Source organism: Solanum tuberosum, unplaced genomic scaffold, assembly GCF_000226075.1.
Source record: "Solanum tuberosum cultivar DM 1-3 516 R44 unplaced genomic scaffold, SolTub_3.0 scf00026, whole genome shotgun sequence".
In the NCBI taxonomy this organism is placed as follows: Eukaryota; Viridiplantae; Streptophyta; class Magnoliopsida; order Solanales; family Solanaceae; genus Solanum; species Solanum tuberosum.
In genome coordinates, this window is record NW_006238952.1 from 214,964 (window position 1) to 236,766 (window position 21,803).

General features: G+C 33.2%; 3 protein-coding genes and 1 long non-coding RNA gene across 5 annotated transcripts; 2 read left to right on the forward strand and 2 right to left on the reverse strand.

Moving 5' to 3' along the window:
- The first annotated feature begins 100 nt into the window (after positions 1-100).
- LOC107059555 (uncharacterized) lies at positions 101-3,337 on the forward strand. The gene is made up of 3 exons (XR_001472721.1): positions 101-148; positions 1,327-1,543; positions 2,837-3,337. It is a non-coding gene; the product is annotated as an uncharacterized lncRNA (long non-coding RNA).
- Positions 3,338-11,892: 8,555 nt separating this feature from the next.
- LOC102599870 (aquaporin NIP6-1) lies at positions 11,893-14,485 on the forward strand. Its single transcript, XM_006341301.2, has 5 exons — positions 11,893-12,646; positions 12,791-13,015; positions 13,105-13,299; positions 13,434-13,495; positions 14,222-14,485. Exons 1-5 carry the CDS (start codon positions 12,413-12,415, stop codon positions 14,424-14,426), a joined length of 921 nt encoding a protein of 306 aa, XP_006341363.1. The 5' UTR covers positions 11,893-12,412; the 3' UTR covers positions 14,427-14,485.
- Positions 14,023-16,236, reverse strand: LOC102599546 (uncharacterized). 2 transcript variants are annotated; one of them, XM_006341300.2, is made up of 2 exons: positions 15,741-16,236; positions 14,023-14,402 (listed from the first exon to the last, which is right to left on the reverse strand). In XM_006341300.2, exon 1 carries the CDS (start codon positions 16,171-16,173, stop codon positions 15,775-15,777), a length of 399 nt encoding a protein of 132 aa, XP_006341362.2. In that variant the 5' UTR covers positions 16,174-16,236; the 3' UTR covers positions 14,023-14,402; positions 15,741-15,774. The 2 variants fall into 2 exon arrangements, with proteins under 2 accessions (XP_006341362.2, XP_015161647.1); XM_015306161.1 differs by lacking the exon at positions 14,023-14,402 and adding an exon at positions 14,810-14,885.
- A 335-nt stretch (positions 16,237-16,571) lies between these two features.
- Positions 16,572-20,735, reverse strand: LOC102600208 (60S ribosomal protein L7-1). The gene is made up of 6 exons (XM_006341302.2): positions 20,596-20,735; positions 19,856-20,050; positions 18,987-19,087; positions 18,764-18,901; positions 17,085-17,187; positions 16,572-16,971 (listed from the first exon to the last, which is right to left on the reverse strand). The coding sequence occupies exons 2-6, from the start codon at positions 20,036-20,038 to the stop codon at positions 16,756-16,758; spliced, it is 741 nt and encodes a 246-aa protein (XP_006341364.1). The 5' UTR covers positions 20,039-20,050; positions 20,596-20,735; the 3' UTR covers positions 16,572-16,755.
- Positions 20,736-21,803: the final 1,068 nt, after the last annotated feature.

Genomic DNA, 21,803 nt, shown 5'->3' on the forward strand with positions numbered 1-21,803 from the left:
TCATTTATTTCCTACAATCTATTTTCATTTATTGTTACTGTACTACTTTCTACATCTTTCTTTCTCTCAAAGTAATGCTTTCTCTGTGCTCCAAATCGGTCTTCTTCGGCGTTGCTTCAAGGCTCCATGTCTTTTTATTATTGTGATGGTTAGATTTTTTATTTTCTTCTCGAACTATTTTCTGTATTTTATGGGTCTGCTATATTAAAGACAATTGAAAGTACTGAGAGATTCGTGCCTTTTTGTATATTGATAATTTAGTCTAAAAGGTACATTTTTTATTTGAAAAAGTTTATAGTGATTATTTGCATGTCATTTCTATGAATTCTTAATACTCCCTCCGTCCACAATTGTTTGGCAGGTATACTAAAAATAGATGTCCAAAATTAATTGTTAATTTAAACAATCAAGAAATAATTAGTCACTTTTTTCCAATTCTGCCCTTAATGATAGTGTAGTTCAATTGAAAAGTTAGGTGGACTTTTGATATTCTTGGTATAGTAGGGTTATATTAGTAAAATTACACCTTGTATTAAATTTTCCTTGAGGGGTGTGCATGACCTTACCCTGACAAACAATTGTGGACGGAGGGAGTATTTGATATTTCTTGAATATTGTATACATATGGAAGATGCGAGAATGTGAAATAGCTATTTAAAATTTCTACATGTGAGTGTTTGCATTTTCTTCTCACATTTTTATGATATAATTCTCTCTTTTTGGTGTTCGAACACTGCATCACTTGGTGGTATAAAGGGCAACCTTATTGGTTCGATTTTTCAAGAGTAGAAATTATTAATTTTCGATCTAGATACAAGTTTTGGGAATTCACTTAGTATTTTAATTTTAATTTTTAACTGTCGTTTGGAGTTCTATTTCTCATAATGTTTAAGGTTTTTGTTTGTTTACTTATTGCCCTGCAGTAGTTTTCCTTCTAAATTATTTCTTGATTTTGACATACCTTTAAATCTTGGCTCATGTTAGTTACCAGGGTAACAATTCTGCTACTATGTGGAACATGTTTCTCATAAACTTATAAGCAACCTTGAAAGTTTTTGGACTAATTAAGGTAGTAGGATTTAATAGAAAGTAAATTATTGACTGAAAATTATTACTTTCAGAACGAAAATATAGTGAAACTTCTTCTTATGCCTACACTTGAGGACCTCTTATTTCACCTTCCAATCTAATAGACTACTTGATTAATCAATTGTTTGTTTTCGAGTAGTTTTTTACTATATCTTGGATATGTTCAGAGAAAAATGATCCAGCGACCTAGACATGAGTGAAGAAATTAACGTATAATATTTCTTTTGCCTTTCTCAGCTTAAGAGTGATCAAGATATCCGAAAAACTTTTAGGTGAAGCACTATGTTCTGCTTGTACCGGTGAGGACATACGACTTCTGCTGAAATAATTATTGTTCACTACACCGTAGGCAATGTGGAGGTGACTTTTTTGGAGATGTTTGAGTCTTAACTGTAAATACCCTCCTCCTTTGGCACTCTGATCTATCTTGCACTCATACCACTAAAGAACCAAGGTAGTTTTCTTCAATTTTTGTGTTTATAATATATAAATGTGTCTTATAGTTATGGCTATGTATGAATTTTTAATAAAGATCGAGTGTTACAGTAGATGAACTCACTCCCTTTCTATATTTGCCTCTTTTGTTTTGTTTTCAAAAGAACTAATAATAAATCAATAGACATTATTATCTAGACACAATATTATTGTGATCCAAAGGTATCAAAGCTAATCTAAGTCAGAGACAACACTAAATTGAGATTCCAACTACATCTGAAAACATGCTGCTAATTCAACTGCCAAGTCATGATCCTTCTGCGCTATCACCTTATGAGTTGAATGACCACATGTGACATGAGAGCTGAAAAATTAGAAATCATTGTTTCAAAATTATGAATAGGATGTCATAATGGTATCCAAGAGAGTAACAACATATAAATGAAATAAGACTACGAGAGAGATCTGTTGATCTGTTTTAATAACCGTGCTGATAAGTCAAGATGCCACTTTCTGTTAGATTACCTGAAATTCTGATTTTAGTAGATATTTGCATCTATTTAGATTTGATGTCTCAATTTATTATGATAGTTAAGAATTGATGAAAGACTACTATTTCAAATACTCTATATAGTGTTGTTATGATTGATGAGATAGTGCCGTTTTGTTTCTATGAGATTTTTTCCTTTGTTGTATGAATTTCAATGTCCATTTGGATATAAGAACTAAAACCTGAAATTCGGTAAAATAACTGTTGAAAAAATATTTCTATTCTCAAACTGAATTTTTCGTTCCAAGTCTTAAAAGAAGAGAGGATCACTGATAATTCAAATATTTAAGAACTCTTTAATAAGTTTTGCTCTCTTATAATATAATAAATTCTTATATGTACTAGACTTTCTTCTATAGTCCTATATTACCTTGCACGTAACAATGTTATTATAATCAAAAACCTTGGAAACATATGTCATATGTTTAAGAAAGTTTATAGGGCAAGAAATGTAACAAGACAAATGAATATCAATTACTTTGTTATATTATTTTTTGAGCATTTTATTTATGTATTGGTAATAGTTGAATTGAGTTTGTATTGTTTGTTTTAAGCTAATTTTTATTTTCTTGCTAAAAAATTGTAGTTGTGTTAAGCAAATGACTTTACTGTACTGATGTCTACTATATTAAATAAAAATCTTACCTTACTTTAGTAACTATATAACCAATCCATTTCACACGCTTACAAGTTACAGCTTTATAGTGTCATATATGTTGTTCATGTTTCTCAGAGACAACTTTTATATCCGACACTCAACAGATAGGAAAATTAGGTGTGGCATCGTAGCGGGGGCGATCATATGCTGCTTCAGAGTTCCAGATTTACATGTAAGTTAATATGCCACTTCTTGTTAAGTTGTTTGAGGCAACTTCACATGAGTTTAGTTGATCTTAGCAGTTATTTATATCAATTTACATTTGATGCTTCATCGTAGTGCGGTTGTTTCGAATTATGAAATGAAAATCGTTCTTCACTTTGATGTTAATTAAAATTTTACAGTAAAAATTGATCGGTAATACTTTTCAAGAATGGAGCAAGGATTGCAACCACCATATGACCTCTACAATCAGAAAATTTTGCACAACTAAGTAATACTCTACGTTGCATTGAACATGAAAAAATTATCAATTTATCTTAAGTATTGTACGAAAGTTTTGATTCCCCTGTTTTTGGGAGAAATATTGGAGCACCATCATATATGGCACCAACATTAAGTTTACGAAAGTCTGGTATTGAAGTACCATCGAAGTATATGCAAGATTCATTATCAAAATTGCGAAGATGGAGTTCAGATTTTGGTGTTGTGAAGCCAGAGTCTTTAAAATTAGGATTGAAATTCAAGAATCCAATGCAAAGGGCTACTACTTCACTTCACAGTAAAACTTCTAAATGGGCTTTGTCTCCTGGAAGGCCGAATTCGCCTCCTGCGTTTATGGAGAATAGAGGAATTTTTACATCGACTAAGAAGCCTCCGACGAGTCCTTCTAAGGGGAAAAATGTTGGGAATTTCCTTAGCATGGGGCTTGAATTTCTCAAAAGGTAAGAAATTTTCTTCTGGTGCAGCATCTCTTCTTATAAATGGAACCACAATCGGCTATTATGGCTCCTTAACATGCATCAGATGTACCTTCATCGATCAAGGTAAGTTTATCTTCATTGTCACTTTCTGTTTATCAATTTTTCGGGTGAAATAGACAATATGAAAACATAGATAACTAGAGATCAAAATCAAGAATACATTTATGGGCATGTCGAACCCCTCTTTCTATGGTTGAGTTAGCCCATGACTGCTAGATCAGGAAGAGCCAACCATACGTAAGAGGAGACAACTAATTAATGGATGTCACTGTTAAATTTCTTTTTAGTTTGAGGTATGTTTCATTATATTTTTTAGTAGATCAACTTCATCCAAAAAAGTTTATTAGTTGTGACCAATTACACAAATATGATCACCTTCTCACCCAACTTCAGTTCTTTGGATCTTTCATTCAGCAACCTAAAATTATGATTTAAGAAAAAATGTTTCTACCATAGTAAGCCCCTATGTAGTGTAATAATGCTATTGCAACGTCCATTCAAGCTTGATTTCTCATTCTAATCTTATCCTTTAATTGCAAAGTTGTCAATGTATCGTTGGTATTGTATAAAAATAGTCTCCAGTCGCTAAAAAAGTTGGTGATCTACTTTTCAAGAAGCCCTAGATCATATGACTTTTCTGATTATTTTGTTTATTTTGAATGGACAAGTTCTTCTTACTTACCACTAATGCGATATCCTGAGGAAACACCCATTTGGGTGTGTTAGCTATGATAGTTTTTTTTTCCAAAAAAGTTGTTCATACTTTTTAGTTGTGGTTTTATGTTTCTCCAACTCTATTGAGGGAGAAGTTCTATTTTCTCGTGGTGTTCGATTGTCTTGCGAATTTGTGATGGTTCTTTATATATCAAGTTGAGATATTAGCTATTAGAACATCAGAAAGACAAAGGCTTTCTTAGGGAAGGAAAAAACATCCTATACAAAAGAAAAGGAGAATATTGTATGTATGAAGAGATATGATCTTTCTGAAAATTTTGATCTTTTAGCTCAATTGACATAACAATGTATCCCTAGGGAGAGTGCTTGTGACATGAGGATCTTCTTTTATTATCATACAAGGTTAGGATATTACAATTGTATTTATCATTACAAACATACAAGTGCCTTTACCTATACTATTGTATCTACACAAATATACAACTGCTTTTATGTATACACTTGCATATACAATGTTTCTATTTAAAGAAAATTATGTTGTACATGTGTACACAGGAAGAGGTGTGTATATTTTGCTACAAGGGTTTGAACTATGGAAAGAAGAAAAACAATAGAAGGCTAGCCCTATTTGAGATAGCAAAAGACTGAGGGCAGGCTCAAAAAAATTTCTCTACTTTTGTGTACTAATGATGCAAATAATATACTATAATTATCATGAATTAAATAATAGTATTCAAAATATAGTTCATCTTTCAATTACTTCAACAAATTTGAAATGGAAAATGTGTTCTGGTCATTGATGTGTGACGAATGAACCTTATGACCACCATGGTATGATTTTGCTCTTTTGTACCCTGCACAATGTTCTGGTTGAAGGATAGGGTTGGAGTACTATGATATGTTCTGGTTGAAGGATAGGGTTGGAGTACTATGATATGTTCTGGTTGAAGGATAGGGTTGGAGTACTATGATATGTTCTGGTTGAAGGATAGGGTTGGAGTACTATGATATGTTCTGGTTGAAGGATAGGGTTGGAGTACTATGATATGTTCTGGTTGAAGGATAGGGTTGGAGTACTATGATATGTTCTGGTTGAAGGATAGGGTTGGAGTACTATGATATGTTGTTCATATATCTATAATGTTTTATTTATCAGACTTCATATGTGTTTACTGTGATAAAAATACTCATACTATTGTCTATTTATCCTTCAATATGAATCCATGCTTGCTTGATTTTATTGTATGATGGAAAAATTACAAAGATCAATATTAATATTAGTATATTATTTAAAAGTACCCAAGAACTTATCTACTCCAGACATGTAAATGATATTATCATATTTTACCCATGTTTATAGAGAGTAGAGACATTCAATCAAAGTATCAACTGCTTTAAATATATTATTATTACTACTATCCAACGAGAAAACATATATCAAATTTAAATATGTTAGCACGGGCCTTTGCCCATCTAGTATAAAATAGAGTGCGTAGATTTTAGTGAAAATTGCGCAAAATGACAAACATCTCAAAAGTATATCATTATGTAATAAATTCAGAATTTGTATAATTCGGTTCATAATTGTATAAATTCAGAATTTGTATAATTCACTTCTTGATTGTATAAATCTAGAATTTGTATATGCTTACTGTAAATTTGTATAATTCGGTTCTTAATTGTATAAATTCAGAATTTATATAATTCACTTATTGATTATATAAATCTAGAATTTGTATATGCTTACTGTAACTATTTGTATACGATTTATGAAAAATAATAAATTATCATGTTTGTATATTAGCAAAGAAATATACAAATGAAATTCTAAGAAATTTCTAAATGTATAAATACAAAATTTGTATATACTTACCCTGTTTGTATATTCGCAAGTGAAATATATCAAGCAAGCGAAATATAAAAAATTGAATATATTCTAAGCTACATGAATTGGGCTACCTGTTGTTATTTCTAAGGAAATTTACACAATACACATAGTGTTAAGAACTAATTACATCATATCTCTACTCTTTTCAAAATTACAAAAAAACTCTTAAATTTGGTGGAATCCGGATACATCTCAAAATGATATGATACATCGTGTACTGGTTTCAGATACATTCCAACATTTTGATACATCGCATCTCAATTTTGGATACATTACTCAATGTTTTGATACATCGCGTAAAGTGATGTATCCCAAAATATGAGAAAGTAGGAATTTTTGTAATTTTTTTAAATGATGGGAAATTTTAAAATATATAGTAAAATGAGCTGTATATTTAGATAATTTTTCCTATTTCTATTCCATTTCCCATTTCCTAGGCATTGATTGGAAATTGGAAATGTTCTTTTGGAGTTGAAGAAATATTGGGCCTTTTAATATTGCAGCCAAGGAAAATGATGGGCTTTTAATTGTTGGTTAGTGTGATTGGCATTACTATGTGGACTAGCCCAGTTTGAGTTTTGGTGCCTACCTTTGCAGTTTAGTGTTTGTCCTTTTCATAATGATGATGGAGAATAACTTCTAAATCTGTGGATCAGGATTAGGGTGGATTGGTAAGTATAATCAGAGTTTTTGAATTCAAGTTTTCTTCGGTATGTAGGCGCCTTTGTTAGGAGCGTTTTACCTGCACGAATCCGAATTTAATTGAGCCTCAATACAAATATCGAACACTAGATAAATTATTTTTAAAAAAAATAATACTCCAAGTAGATGAAGAAATGAATAAAGGTGTAACAAGACAAGCTTGAGCCTAACGTTTTGGACCGATATTAGGTACGTAGCGTAAAATAGCATATACTACTATAGTCCTACAAGCTGCTAATTTTATTCAACTTTGTAGCTAGAATTGATGCTCATTTTATTATTCACTCCAAAAAGAAGAATAAAAGAATCATCAACTGTTTAAGTTGTTAAAAGTGGAAGTAATATTTAATTGTGAATTCCAAAGACGGATTTAGTACGTATATAAGTTCACGTGAATTTAACAACCTTTGTTTAAATGAACAAATTAGTATTCAAAAATTTATTTAAATATCTTTAAATGTTTGATTGTGAGTTATCTTTTTAGATTAACTTGAGATAATTATGCAAAATGATAAATTTCAAATTCTAACTACGTTTCTAACTCCAATCAAAACTTCAAAACTCCATTGAGTGAAAGAAATATTATTGAAGAGAATTATTGCCACTCTAATCCATTAATGTAAGATAAGTATTCTTGCTGTTTTCCATGTGAAAAAAAAGCAGGTCTATACTCTATATACCTAAAATTCTATACCAGACAATAACTACTCCCTCCGTTTCACAAATAATGATCTCCTTTTCTTTTTAGTCAGTTTCAAAAAAATGACCTCTTTCCTTTTTTGGTAACATTTTACTTTTGTTTTCCACGTGGCATGTTTAAGACCACAAGATTAAGGGCAATTTTGTACATTTGACATAACTTTAATTTAGGACCACAAGATTCAAAAGTCTTCTTTAATTTTTTAAACTTCGTGCCAAGTCAAACCAGATCAATCTTTTTGAAACGGAGGGAGTATAAATTAGAAGGACCTGTGCATTTGAAATGACACTTCTCTTAATATAGAAATTTGTTTTGTTTCACATTTTATATTATATCTTAATTCTTTACCTTGTTATTCTAAAAAAAATAATGAAACATAGAGCTATAAGAACCATTCATATCTCATCAAGCATGCGAGCATTTGTTCTTTACCTTTGAGTTTTATTCCTCAATCAGTAATAAGTCTTTTCAACGTCATTTCATTTCACCAGACTTCGTCCGTGCGAACTTACTTACATTAAAAAAAGGAGGGTTATGATAAGCTGACAATCAATATAAATTTTTACTCTCATGATATCTAATATGATGAAAATATACAATAAATTTAAATAAAAGTAAAAATTTATATAGTCGACCTAACTTATTCAGTCTCATGTAATTATTTTTTTGTTTGTATTTATCTTCTCCATATCGTAAGTTTCTATTACTAGCCTATACGATTATGCACATCTTTAGGCATTAGCTATATGATAGTGGCAATAAAGGAATAATTAAAGCTTCTGAATTTGGATATATATATATGCTTTTCTTTTACCTAACGAAACGGAAGAAAAATTAATTAGTATTATTTTTATTAAGAAAACGACATACTCCTTCTCATTTTTATTTTTATAAAAAAAATAAAATTGATCCACTATTATATTGCTATGTTAATATATGACAAGTCAATTCTTTTCATATTCTTTTGTTTAATGATTATGTCTGGAAATTAATTATGCCAATGTTTTTTTTTTAATTGGAGTTGTCACTCTTTAAATGGTGGATGCAATGAGAAATGAGAACCACCAAAATTGTAGGAAAAAAAAGAGAAGAAATAGTGATAAAATAAAGATAAAGAAGGAGAATAATTAAGAAAGACTAAAGACAAACATATTATAGTGTACTTAATCATTGTCATTACCAAAGATTCCTGCATTATTAACGTTTAATTTTTAATGTATTGTTTTCCACTTAAAGTTAATACTCAAATTAAAGCTGTTATATATTTAGTACAAAATTCCTTCTTCTGGAATATGTTTCCGTTTCGAGCCACCGGAGCCACATGTAATAAAGAGGATTTATGTAAATTAGAAAAAAAAATTGTTGAAAAATTATATAGCGTAAAGTAATTTTTCTGAATTCTCTTATTATTGGAAAAATACATGTTTAAAGTTATACTCAAATTAAAGTTTTTTTTATGAACTAGCTATTACCCATACATATATACCTTGTCAATTTTTTTTTTAACGAATTTCACTAAATATTTGATTATAGAGAATTTGTATGTTTGACTTACTATTCACGTATACAAATAACTAATAAGAAAGCCAAAGTGGAAGGCAAAGAGATCCCACCAATATTGAAATGCATGAATTATTGCCGCTCTATTATATTGTTGCCATTATTATTGCCTTTGATTTTGAAATACAATACGCCAAGGATTAAGAGATAACACATTTATATGAAACAAAAATATCTATTCTCACCCTTCCAATTTCTTTTCAATGTCTTTCACTTATCCTTTTTATCTTTTATCATCTGTCTCTTCACCATTGCTGTAAATTTCTATTTCTAGCTAGTCATATGTTCAAACTTTGATGAACAAACTTATTTCCTATTGTGAAATTAAGATGATAGGTATTCAGTGAAATTAATTAGTCGGGTGTAAGTGAGCTAGCTAGTCTTGTCAACCCCAAAACGGATGACATAAGAATATTTTTCTATCTATTTTTAGTCATCTTTCTAAATAGTTTTTTGTGAACAAAGTTATTTATTACTTGCGTGGGTAGAAGATATGTACCATGTATCCCAAATAAGATGAGTTGCGTGCAAGCTAACTCAAGTACTGGGGTTATAAGAGAAAAAGAATATTTCTAGTCATCTATCAAACCCTTGATGAACAAAGTTATTCCGAACAAATTAGTTATTTGTTATATGTGTTGGTTTAAAAGAATAAGTACTTCATTAAATTAATTAGTTGAGTTATACTCAAACTGATTCAGGAAACACGATTATAATTTTTCTTTTATATATATATATATGAATCCATTGATCACCTACAAATTATTGTTAAAGCCTTAATGAATTAAGCACAACATAGAGGTTAGAACTTATTCCGTTTAATTATAAACAAATAAAAACGCCATAAAGCATAGATCAAGTGCACGATGGATTCTTCTTATGATCTTCTTTTGCTTTATGATTATGTTTAGAAATTAAATGAAAAAAAGGTGGTTGGGACATTCTTTTTTATTGCACTTTAATGGTGAAGTACTGAGAGCCACCAAAATCAGAAGAAAAAAGAAGTGAAGGAGAGAAAACACGAGAAATAAAAAGAAAAGGACAAACCGTATTACACAGTAAATCTACGTTGTTGTTGATTAATTGGGAAAAGTTCTGACATTTTCATTATTAATAAAAAAAAAGATTCCTTTGCCAATATGCACTTTTAGTATATATTTCCAGTTAATCTTTTTACTAAAAGCAGTGTATTTTATTTAGCACGAAACCCCATGTGTTTGTGGATCAGTGGATGCCTTTTATCATTCCACTCAACTTTAAGTTGTCATCGCTTAATTTGAAACCTCTAACTTCTTTGAAAATAAAATATCATTAAATTTAATTTAACTTTAAAAATTAGCTTAAGAGATGAAGATCGTTCAAAATTATATAAAAAGTTTAAACTTTCTTCCCATTGTTGACTTCCTCCCAGTACGTACATGACTGGACATCTAGAATTTAGGCAATTTAACAAGCGGTCGAACATGATAAACGGATGTGTCTCTGGTTTTAATAACATCTTAAAAAATAGACATTCGACCTAACTCTATCCTAAAAGCTAGCTCAAGAAGTGGAGACTGTTCAATACCATCCAGAGTTAAGTATCGACTTTAAACAGGGCTGAAATCTAAATTTGAAATATGTAAAACTAATTTAATGTACTCTACTAATTTGTATTTATTTAATATATTAATATGAAAGTTACTGAATTCGACTGAACTCGTAAGGAATATTCTTGCTCCACTCCTGCTGATATAATACCCATTATTAAAAGAGAAACGTTCTTTATTAGAACTGGTAACTTCAGTACCTTAGAAGTCATGAAATGTAGAGAAGTCAAAGTGGAATATTGTCAAGTGAATTGTTACAGAATCTTCCAGCTTATATAATGAAGCACTTTGAATTGTTAAATACCTCTTTTAATTAAGACTTGTAGCTAGTTACTACTCTCTTTGCATGACAAATAACTTTTAGTTCTAGGAATCTATACGTTTTGATTTTAATTTAGAAGGTTAGTGGAGAAATGGACTCATCCACATGTTTTATAAGTATTTTCTCCGTCTAAAATAAATGATAGAAATTTGTGTGGCTATAAATCATTTCACTAAGGGTAAAATGGACATGTTAAAGTTAAAGTTATAGAATAGAATCGTACTACCGCTGTCGATGCCGGTGCTGCTTGCCGACGGCCCTTCATTTACTTCTGGAGTCAACGATGCCGCTTTTTCCGTCACGGAAATATGTCTTTTTTTTTTAGACTGGCTAAAAAGGAAAGTAAGTCATATAAACTGAGACGGAGGGAGTAAATGAAAGGCTAATGGAAGGTAGTAGAATAAGCATGGTCGACCTGGTGTTAAGATTTTATTCATCTTTTCTCCTAACAATTAATCATGATAACATTAATCAAGATGATTTACTTTATTAAAGGAAGATGATTATAAATTGATTTTTGCCCACTTCCAAGAAATTCACCTACCATGATTCTTCCCCTAGCTCCTGTTTATTTTTTCATCAAAAGAAAGCAAAGATAGCAGCATGGATAACTAAACACCGCGTGTGCAAAGACTTTATTTCAATGACAATAATAACATTTTAGTGTATTCTTACGGACGGAGATACTGTTTTCAATAGACCATGAACTCAATAGCAAAGATGCAGCATCCATAACTAAACACCGCGTGTCCAAACACAAATTTAACTTTCAAATATATGTCAATCTTTAAATATCAACCAATTCATGTCCAAACGTCTGCGTTGTTGCTGGAAAAAAATAGTCAGCTCCCTGATTATATTTGTATAGTGAATTGGATCTTGTGTTCAATAACAAGATCAAGTGGAAACACATGACTGCTGTCTGGAGTTCAAATGCTTTGTTCTTTTAAATTTTCCAAATACAAAGGATTTTGATTCTTGCCCCACTTTCCACTTCCAAAAATCCCACTTTCCTTTTCAATCTTTCAATTCCATCCACAAACTTTTTCTCCAAGTCAAACATTCTTCATGGTTAATGATGCAAAATAGAACTATAAATAGTATTCACTGGCCAGGCTCACTGTCAGTTTACACAAGGACAAAGTAGAGTTAACTCAACTTTGTCTAGCTATTAATACATTGTAAGAGTATTTGTGTAATTCTGCCCCTGACTTCAATTACAAACTCTTATTTCTCGGTCTAACTTGATAATCTTTGAGATATAGGCCTCTTTTCGACTTTAATCTCATAGGAACAAGTTGTTGAGAAATCAATAGACACGATGGACCCTGAAGAAGGTGTGTCAGCTCCTTCAACACCAGCAACTCCGGGAACGCCTGGTGTTCCTCTCTTTGGTGGATTGATCAAGCATGAGAGGAGAAACGGAGGGAATGGCAAAAAATCCTTTCTTAAGAGCTGTAAATGCTTCAGTGTCGAACCATGGGCCTCTGAAGAAGGAACTTTGCCTGCTGTTTCATGCATGTTACCTCCTCCTCCTGTTTCATTAGCTAGAAAGGTGAGAAAAGTACAAACGGAGACGATGATTCAGGATTTAAATTACGTTACTCAATTTTTTTGTCAAAAATGTTGAGTTCAGTTGAACGTGTTGATTATAGGCGAATGCAATGTATAGCTGATATGAAGATTGGTTTTGTATCAGGTGGGAGCAGAGTTTATAGGTACTCTGATACTAATATTTGCTGGGACAGCCACAGCCATAGTGAACCAGAAGACACAAGGCTCTGAAACATTATTTGGACTGGCAGCCTCGACGGGCCTCGCTGTAATGATTGTGATTCTGTCAACTGGCCACATCTCTGGAGCTCATCTCAACCCTGCTGTGACTATTGGTTTTGCTGCTCTCAAACATTTCCCCTGGAAACATGTATGAATACACGCTCTGTACCACTTAGGACTCATTTGTTAGCACTTAACGGATTGTTTATTTTGCATGTGTGTTAATTTTTTTCACAGGTTCCTGTGTACATTGGAGCACAAATTATAGCATCATTTTGTGCTGCATTCACATTGAAGGTAGTTTTGCACCCAATAATGGGTGGTGGAGTCACTATTCCCTCTGGTAGTTATGTTCAAGCTTTTGCTTTGGAATTCATCATCAGCTTCAATCTCATGTTCGTTGTCACTGCCGTGGCCACCGACACTAGAGCTGTAAGCATTTACTCTTCTGATGGTTTCTCTGTTCTTACTTGTCAATTCAAAAATGGTTTGTTTATTTATTCATTTCCGAAATTTACTCACATCGGATATGTAAGCTAGAGTTGTTTTTTTTTGGCAAACTATAGGTAGGAGAGCTTGCGGGAATTGCTGTAGGAGCCACTGTCATGCTCAACATACTAATAGCAGGGTAACTATCTGCAACTCTTTCCCTGTTTAAGCTGTAGTCCTATGGTGTTCATTTTTGCATCTTGGAGTATTCATCCAACAAGTAACAACAATCCTTTTTTTGGGCTCAACCATAGTCTCCTGAGCTACGACTACCTAAAAATCATAATCATGTCGTGTAAGACCTATTTAGGGGAATGGTTTTTCATCTCATGGCTCGACCTAAAACTTCTGATTAAGGGTGAAAAAATTTATATCCATTCCTACCATACTCTTTATTTGCACAAAGATCTTCAATCAAGATTGAGTAGCTATTTGTTTCTTGGAGTGTTTTTCATGCTGATGGAAATGTTCCCCTGAAATGAAGATCCATGTACTAGTTAAAGTGTCTGTTTGTCCAGCTAAATGGAAGCTTTAGAAGTTACTTTAGATGCATATAGTAGCAGCTTACTTGAATAAAATACTTCTACCTCGTTTTCCATTTATGTGATACTTTTTCTTCTTTTAACTTTGACAACTTTTTGAAGCACAATTTTTTTCTATAACTAATAATTCTCAAAATATCTTTTCAACACATAATTACTCCGTCCAAACAATGATCTGACATAAGATGAATGAACAACTAAGGAAGTAATACATATATAATAATGAAATAATGACAGCTTCCATGGGAATCCCTTTAGTAGCCTGTGAAAAAATAAGACTCTAAAATAACAGTCTCTCACAATTTGTATTTCTTGTGTTTTAGGGAGACAACTGGGGCTTCAATGAATCCAGTGAGAACCCTCGGACCAGCAGTAGCAGTAGGAAACTATAAAGCCATCTGGATCTACCTCACTGCTCCAATTCTTGGAGCTCTCATTGGGGCAGGAGTTTACTCTGCTGTCAAACTGCCTGATGAAGACGGAGACAATCATCCAAAGCCTTCCCTGGAACATAGTTTCAGAAGGTAATTCATCAGTAACACCATCAAACCATGATAATCGCCTATATTTGTAGATGGTGTGCAGTTCTATGAATGTAAAAACATCTGGAAGGCAAGGGTGGGTTGAATAAAGCAAAATCTTTCCACTCTCTCCAAATGTACAGATTTTGAGCAAGATATAACTTATCAAAGAACAGATTAGAGCAAGATATAGTGAAGGAGAGAGGAAAGAAAGGAATGAACATTGGTGAGCTACTATTGACAAAACTTATGCGATGTGTAGAATTGGTGAGTTTTTACTGGATTGTAAAAGAGATTTCTGTATAACGTGTTTAAGTTCACAGAACTAGTGCCAAATGAAGTGCATATTCTTTTTCTTATTCATTTGTCTGAAATCTTGGATGGGTATGAAGTACAACTGAGAGTCTCCTACATCGTCTCTTCAGGATAATTCCAGCCATTGTGAATAATTAGGAAGCCAGCTAAACTACACTGAAACAGATACAAAATATGAAAGAAGTATTGTGCATATATATACTGCCAAATTGGCACAGGGGAATCCAGCTTATTATCATATTAAAAGTTTTCCTTTCTGCAGTTACAGCGCTGCATAACTGGAATATAACTCTCCATATTGAGTTCAACCTTGGCACGAAATTGTTAACTCTGTGCACTACTGATTTAACTATTAAAATTTTCACCACCAACATTTTTTTTTCTTTTATAAACATGTTTCAGTATTGATCATTTACCTCAAGAGATGGCAAGTAAATTGTCCGTTTTCTGTTATGTCACTTGAATGCAAAAAAGGACAATTTACTTGCTTTGTCACTTGAATGCTAAATCCATGTGAAAAGCAAATTCAACTACCTTCAAAAAGAGGTACTATAAAAATAAGACAGTAACAAGGAAGCCCAAAATCCGCTTTCGTTGGTAGATTTGACTATTTAACTTGGGACAATAAAGCAAGCAAAAACAAGATCCAAAGTCCTAATAACTGCAACAACAACTATTCTACCAAGTGTGATATATATAATAAAGTCATGGATAGAAATGACAATTAGATAAAAATATGATCTCAAACTTGAAGGAAAAATCAATAATGGAAGCCAGAACAAAAACAATTCACTATTTCTGGGACTAATTTATTTTATCTACTTCATATGAATTCTATTCTGTTTGCAATAGAATTCCCATTACGTCTCTCTGTTATAGTCCTTTAATTTACTCTTTTAAGTTCTTCCTCAAAAAGAAGAAAAAAGGGCAATTTATCCAGTTCAAAAATTGAAAAGATTTAAATGATGATAGAGATTAAACAAGGAAATTGAGCGTCGGGAAGTACCGAATTGTATGATCGATTTACTCCAAGTAACAGATTAAACCATCTGGAGTACTTTAGCTTGAACGGATTGATCGGGCCTCCGGCGTATGAAGGATGATTTGTAGAGAGAAAGTGCGAGAGCAGCGATGAGACTACCAAAGACGTCGGCAACAGCGTCCTTGGTAGATGCACCTGCTGACCTGAAATAACCCAGTTCGTCGGCGACCTCCTTAGCGGCGCCGGCAGCGAGTGAAATAATGGATCCGACCCAGATGCTCCGGCCGCGGATGAAAGGGTAACGAGTTTTTTCCGCGAGAAGAGTGAAAATGATAGCAATGAAGAAGCAGAAGAGGATGTGGTAAAGCTTATCAGGGGCTATCCAATCATCTCCTTCCTCCATTCCTTTTTTGTTTGCCCCAAGCAATTGATCAAACCAAAAAGCTAAATGGATCATAAATTGATTAATTAATTTAATTTCCCTACCAAAAAAGGGCAGGTTTGTAAGAGTCACGCCATTAGATCTAACAAGTATGATATTGGTTTTACTTTTCTTGTACATATAATATGCTTCACAAATGCAAATATCAATCATCCTTGATTATTCATCGTTTCCAAATGAAACCTCTAAATGCCTCGTTGTTAGTATTAGAACTCTGTTTCTTTATTAGCCTTGTTTATCAACTTGGGATCGTTTTATTTTGTACTAAAGATGGACCTGAGTACTACCATCTCACTCCAATTTGTTCTCATTTCGTCTTCTCAACGATAGGATTAGTGCAGAAGCTTTCAACAGTTTCATAGTAAAATATTGGTCTACACAAAAAAGCCGGACTACGGTTAAATGGATTTGGCTTCAAGACACAAATAAGAAACAACCCACGAAGAGGCTTACTGAGATCAATGGACGGTAAAAAAAATGAATATCGTTTTAACTACAATTCTTCTGCATCATACGAGAAAGTTGCAAGTGCTACATACTTAGATGACACTATCACAAACAATGAATACACCCAACAAATAGACCCACTTGAATATGCTAATTCATCTTGCTGACCAGTTCATTGATGTGATCCTCACGATTGCCTGAATCGCCCCCATCCAAAAATCGTTTTTTCTTACCCTGCAATGCCTTTTCTGGCTTGGTGAGAGCAAAGGGACACAGGAAAGTAGTGACCTCTTTGAAATGTGGACCAATGTTGGCGATCTCAGTCACTACGTCTTCTAAACATAAAATACCATTTTGACCCAATGCCTGCAAACAGTAAATAGTTACTACACAGGAACTCCCACAAACTATATACTAAGATGATAGATGCCTTCAGCAACTTGTACAAAGGGAAAACAAAGGAATTAAATTCATGGTACCTGTTCAACAACTTCGTTGCTGGTTAAAGGCACTCTCTGATTGTCAATTTTTCCAGCACCTTTCTTGTAAATCAGATCCTTGATGCTCTTGAGATTTGGATATCTTCAAAAGCATGAACAGAACCATTAAGACATATTCTACACAGCCCATAGTTAATGACAGCAGAGGAATACAGGGAATTTTTTTTGGACAAGGACAGAAAAGAAATGCAAAGACCTGCTAAAAACGTTTTGTTTTACATGGTTAAAAACTTAAAATTCCTGCTTAAAGAAGGGATATATAACAGCAATTTTGATGTTCTGCCAATATCAGGCATGGTTTCCAAGTAGATGGTGACCATTAGCTGTAAAAGCAGACCTATGTGATCCCGGTGTAAGTATTATTATTAACCTCCTGGTGTTGTATGATGGTAAAAATTTTCTTCTTCAAATGTAATTGTCTTCAAATTGGTGGGACCGTAGATGGATGAATATTCAGGGATAGCTGACACTGAAATGGTTATATGATAAAAAATATGCTACAGGAATACATGACTTAATTAAGGTTCTCATTTTCCTCTTTCTTGACATACAGCAATTTAACTATCAAAGAAGCAAATACAGATTTTGGCATGAGGAGAAAACTGCACTCTTCAAAAGGAAAAAAAAGTATTGAGATAATACAAATATTCAAAATAAGGTCCATTAGCAGCTCTAATATGAATGTAAAATTAAATTTCTGGGACAAAGAAAGTCAGCACCAATCAATAGAACATTGAAGAAAGGGGCAACAATTGTCTCCTTCCAAAGAGAAAATAGCACAACTATTTGTATGCTTGATTGGGCAAATGCTAACACGTAGATATTGCTTAATTCTTAGACAATTACTAGGGCTTCCATGTTGTAGAATGAGGTGTTTACTAGAGATTTTGCGTGAAAGGCACACTAGATGCTAATATGCCATGCAAACAACAAAATTAATGGAAGAAAAATATATCATGTTAAAGATAGCTTTAAACTTAAAACAAGCAGAGTCATGCGACATTTGTACAACTGAAACATAGAATTGACCTGCTGTTACGAGTCATTCAAATTTTCTCCTATTTAGGAAATTTCATTTTTGCCTTAGTCAAACAACTTCCTACATTTAATGTTAGTACCCCCATAGCTAGGGTATGCTTAGTTTCAGATCCAACCCAGAAGGTGGAAATAGCATGGTATGGCCATTCAGTTAAGTGTGGCTGTTTGGATACAGCCTACTATAGTTACGCATTAAGAAAAAAAGATACGGAAATGTCAAGCGAGGAACTTGTCCAAACTTATTTAATGCTGCAGGACATCAAACTGTCATGCAGTTGTAAGCATCGGTTATTCCAACACAGCCACCAAAGCACCTTCATGCTGTAGTTATACTAGATGTCTAACAGCACATTTAACTTGACAAGACTGACATAGCCAAGAGAGAGAAGGTAAAACACCTTGTCACATGTATTAAGGACTAGACACATACAATGGGGACAGGGAAAAGTACTCAGCCAAAACCAAGAAACCAGTAAGATAAAAAGGTGAGATCACCCGCTTTCCAGTAAGCGTAATGCCTATAGTTACTGATTTGAGGTTGAGTGCTTTAAGGATATCCAGTAAAATGAGTTCATCAAATGTCATGCAGCAAAATAACAGAAAAGGCTACTTAAACCTACCCATATGTGACAAAAGGCTCCACCTTTTGCAGGATTTCTAATATTCTTGCATCTGCCTTCACAAAAACACCATTGAAGATTTTCCGCAGCCTCAAAGAGTACAAGAGCTTTCGTGTTCTTGGATGCATATCAGATTTCCTGAAGTGAAATACAATTATTAGGACCCAAAAGTAAGTTACCCTAGCCTAAAAGTAAAAGTATGATCATAAAACCAGGAACTCACCCTCCAATGCGTATGACAAAAAGGAGACTGGAATCAGAAGTGACAAAAGCTCGCCTGGATCTGTTCTTTCCCCTTTGTTTCATTTGGACAAGGTCCATCTCCTAAATATATTTACAACAACTCAGATAAGAAGAATGTTGAACGAACAATACACTACAATTCATAAATCAGATTATTGCAAGGTGATTGCTCAGAAAAGGTAGATAATCATCATTACTGTAGGTGAGTATAAGGCAAAAGTAGTTCCAGAGTGTTGTGCAGTCCTGATCCCCTAAATTTTAACATGTAATGAATCTTTCCTTAATACATTTTTGTCCATACTGCTTCACAAGGTCTTTTACCATCTTTCTTCTAGAAATTGCACAAATACTGTCTCGTCTCTTTCTTGGAGCGTCATTAATTGTGTATTATGACCATCAGACCCCTAGAGAACGCTAGTGAGAAGATTTGACCACATTGATTTTCATATTCAGGAAAGACAAAGGATGCTGGTTACTTGCAAGTGATTATAAGAAAAATTGGAGATCATTTAGTTTAGGGACACCAAATTAAAGGATAAGTGAACCTGAGTAAATATCACACCTTACATACACATATATCAAAACTTAACAATTGTCACTGCCACTGCACCACAAAATTCCTGATAAAAGATTCTACAACCGATAAAGAAACTCAAAACAAAAATAAAATGCTGAAGCCAATAGAAAAAAATGGAAACATTGAACGATTGCTTGATGAAATAAATTGAATGCGTCACTAATAAAAAAATAATCAAAAGGAGATGTGTGCAAGCAATAATCTTACAGTTGACGAAGGGAAAGAACTGAAATTCAATTTAAACAAAAGATACAATTCATAGATTCACATACCTTATCCCTGTACTCTCGAATGAACTGCTCAGGCTTCTTGATAACAAAATTATCAGATTTAAGTTTCTTGACTTTCTGCTCTAGTTGGAGTTTTCTTCTAATTGCCCATTCTTCATTGTTCTTCCTCTTCTTTAAAATCACTTCTGGTATATAATTTAGAGGCTGTGGCATCTCCTCTGCCATTGTTAGCTATCTCTGCCAGGAGAAATGGGCAATAGTAGAAAAAAGCAGTATTAGATATATGGACAATCAAACTTCTCAAACACTAACTTTAACTCAATTTAGGGGATTGACTTGAATAAGTTGATCTCAAATGCTTGAAATCATAAGATATTGTAAAAACTGAAAACAATAATATTGGCAACACTGAAACCATAATTCTGAATAGAATGATACGGAAAACAACTTGAATTTTATGAATTTCATTCAATGAAATGCAAACTCACAACATTAAGGTAAATATTTTAGGTTTATATTAACAGACATGTCCATAGCATTAATTTTAGGAACACTCAAAGCTAAAGTCACGACCCGACATCTGAAGCGATTATCATATAGAAAAAAAATGATTTGCATATTAATTAGTAAGAAACACAGAAAAAGTAGCTAAAGCTCACATATATATGCATTCTAACAGAAAAACCCAGTACGAAAATAGAGATATAGGTTAATTTATGTTTTGGAGAGAAAGTGATAGTGATACACAGAGGTACGACAAATAAAGAGAGAAAAAGACTTACGATTAGATAACGCCTCGGGAGAGTTACGCCGACGAGTTGTTCGCCGGAGAGGAGCAAGTCCACAGACGAGGTTCAGTGGCGAGGGAGGTTTAGGGTTTTGGATTTTGGACCGGGAAAGAGGAAGAGAATTATAAGGCGATTTGAGAAATCAACAAAAAGAAGGGCCGGATCTTATGAAATTGGGCCTTATGATATACAAATGTATTGGGCTTTTCGATTCAAAACCAGTGAGAACCAAGTCCACTTAGACACGGGAGAGAATTAGGAATTTTGTACTTTAGCGGCCGTTAATTAATAATAATATCTTAATTATCGCAAAATATGTTTTTAGATGCAATTACACTCTTTGTAAATATTCTTAAAGCCTATAGCGATATTGAGTACAATAACAATTAACTAATGCCGATAAAAACTTTAGCGCTCTTTCTAAATGTGCATATTTATTAATGCTAAAAACTGTTTTTACAATAACCCTTTGGGGTGACCCAGTGGTTTGGGCTTGGGACTTCCATGCTGGAGGTCTCAAGTTCAAAACCCCTTGCCACCCCCTGTGCGTACCCAAAAGGGGAAAAATCACACCATATACATATTTAAGAGATAATATTACGGGTTTTAAACATACTTTAAAAATATTCTTACTTATAACAGTTTATTTACGGGTTATAACATATCAATTAAATTTAACTTTATTTAAAAATTAATTAAAATTTAATTTAATAAATGATTAATCTCTTTATATTTTTATATTATTAATTATTAATAGTTAATTAATTTGATTGCAGTTCCTTTTTTAAAACATAAATTATCAGTTACACAAATTTAGGGATTGACATTGATTAGAGTTCCTTGATTACTGTTACATTCCAAACCTCCCATTCACATTAATCCCACCCCCATCCCCCACGCCTATCCAATACTACAGTAATCGTCCCTCCCATCTTTCTCACCACCCCACTACCCCACATTCACAATCGTCCCTCCCATCTTTCTCACTACCCCAACTTCAAAACCGTCCCTCCCGTTCCATTTCTCATCATCATCATGTCGAAGAAAACGATTGTAACGCCTCGAAAGAGTCCTCGATTAGTTGAAGGAACATCTACGGATGAAGTACATGCTCCAACATTCAACATATTGACTCAAACCCCACCGCCAAAAAATGTTGAAATTCCTGCAAAGTGTGGTTCCTCTCAATCGAAGGATCAAAA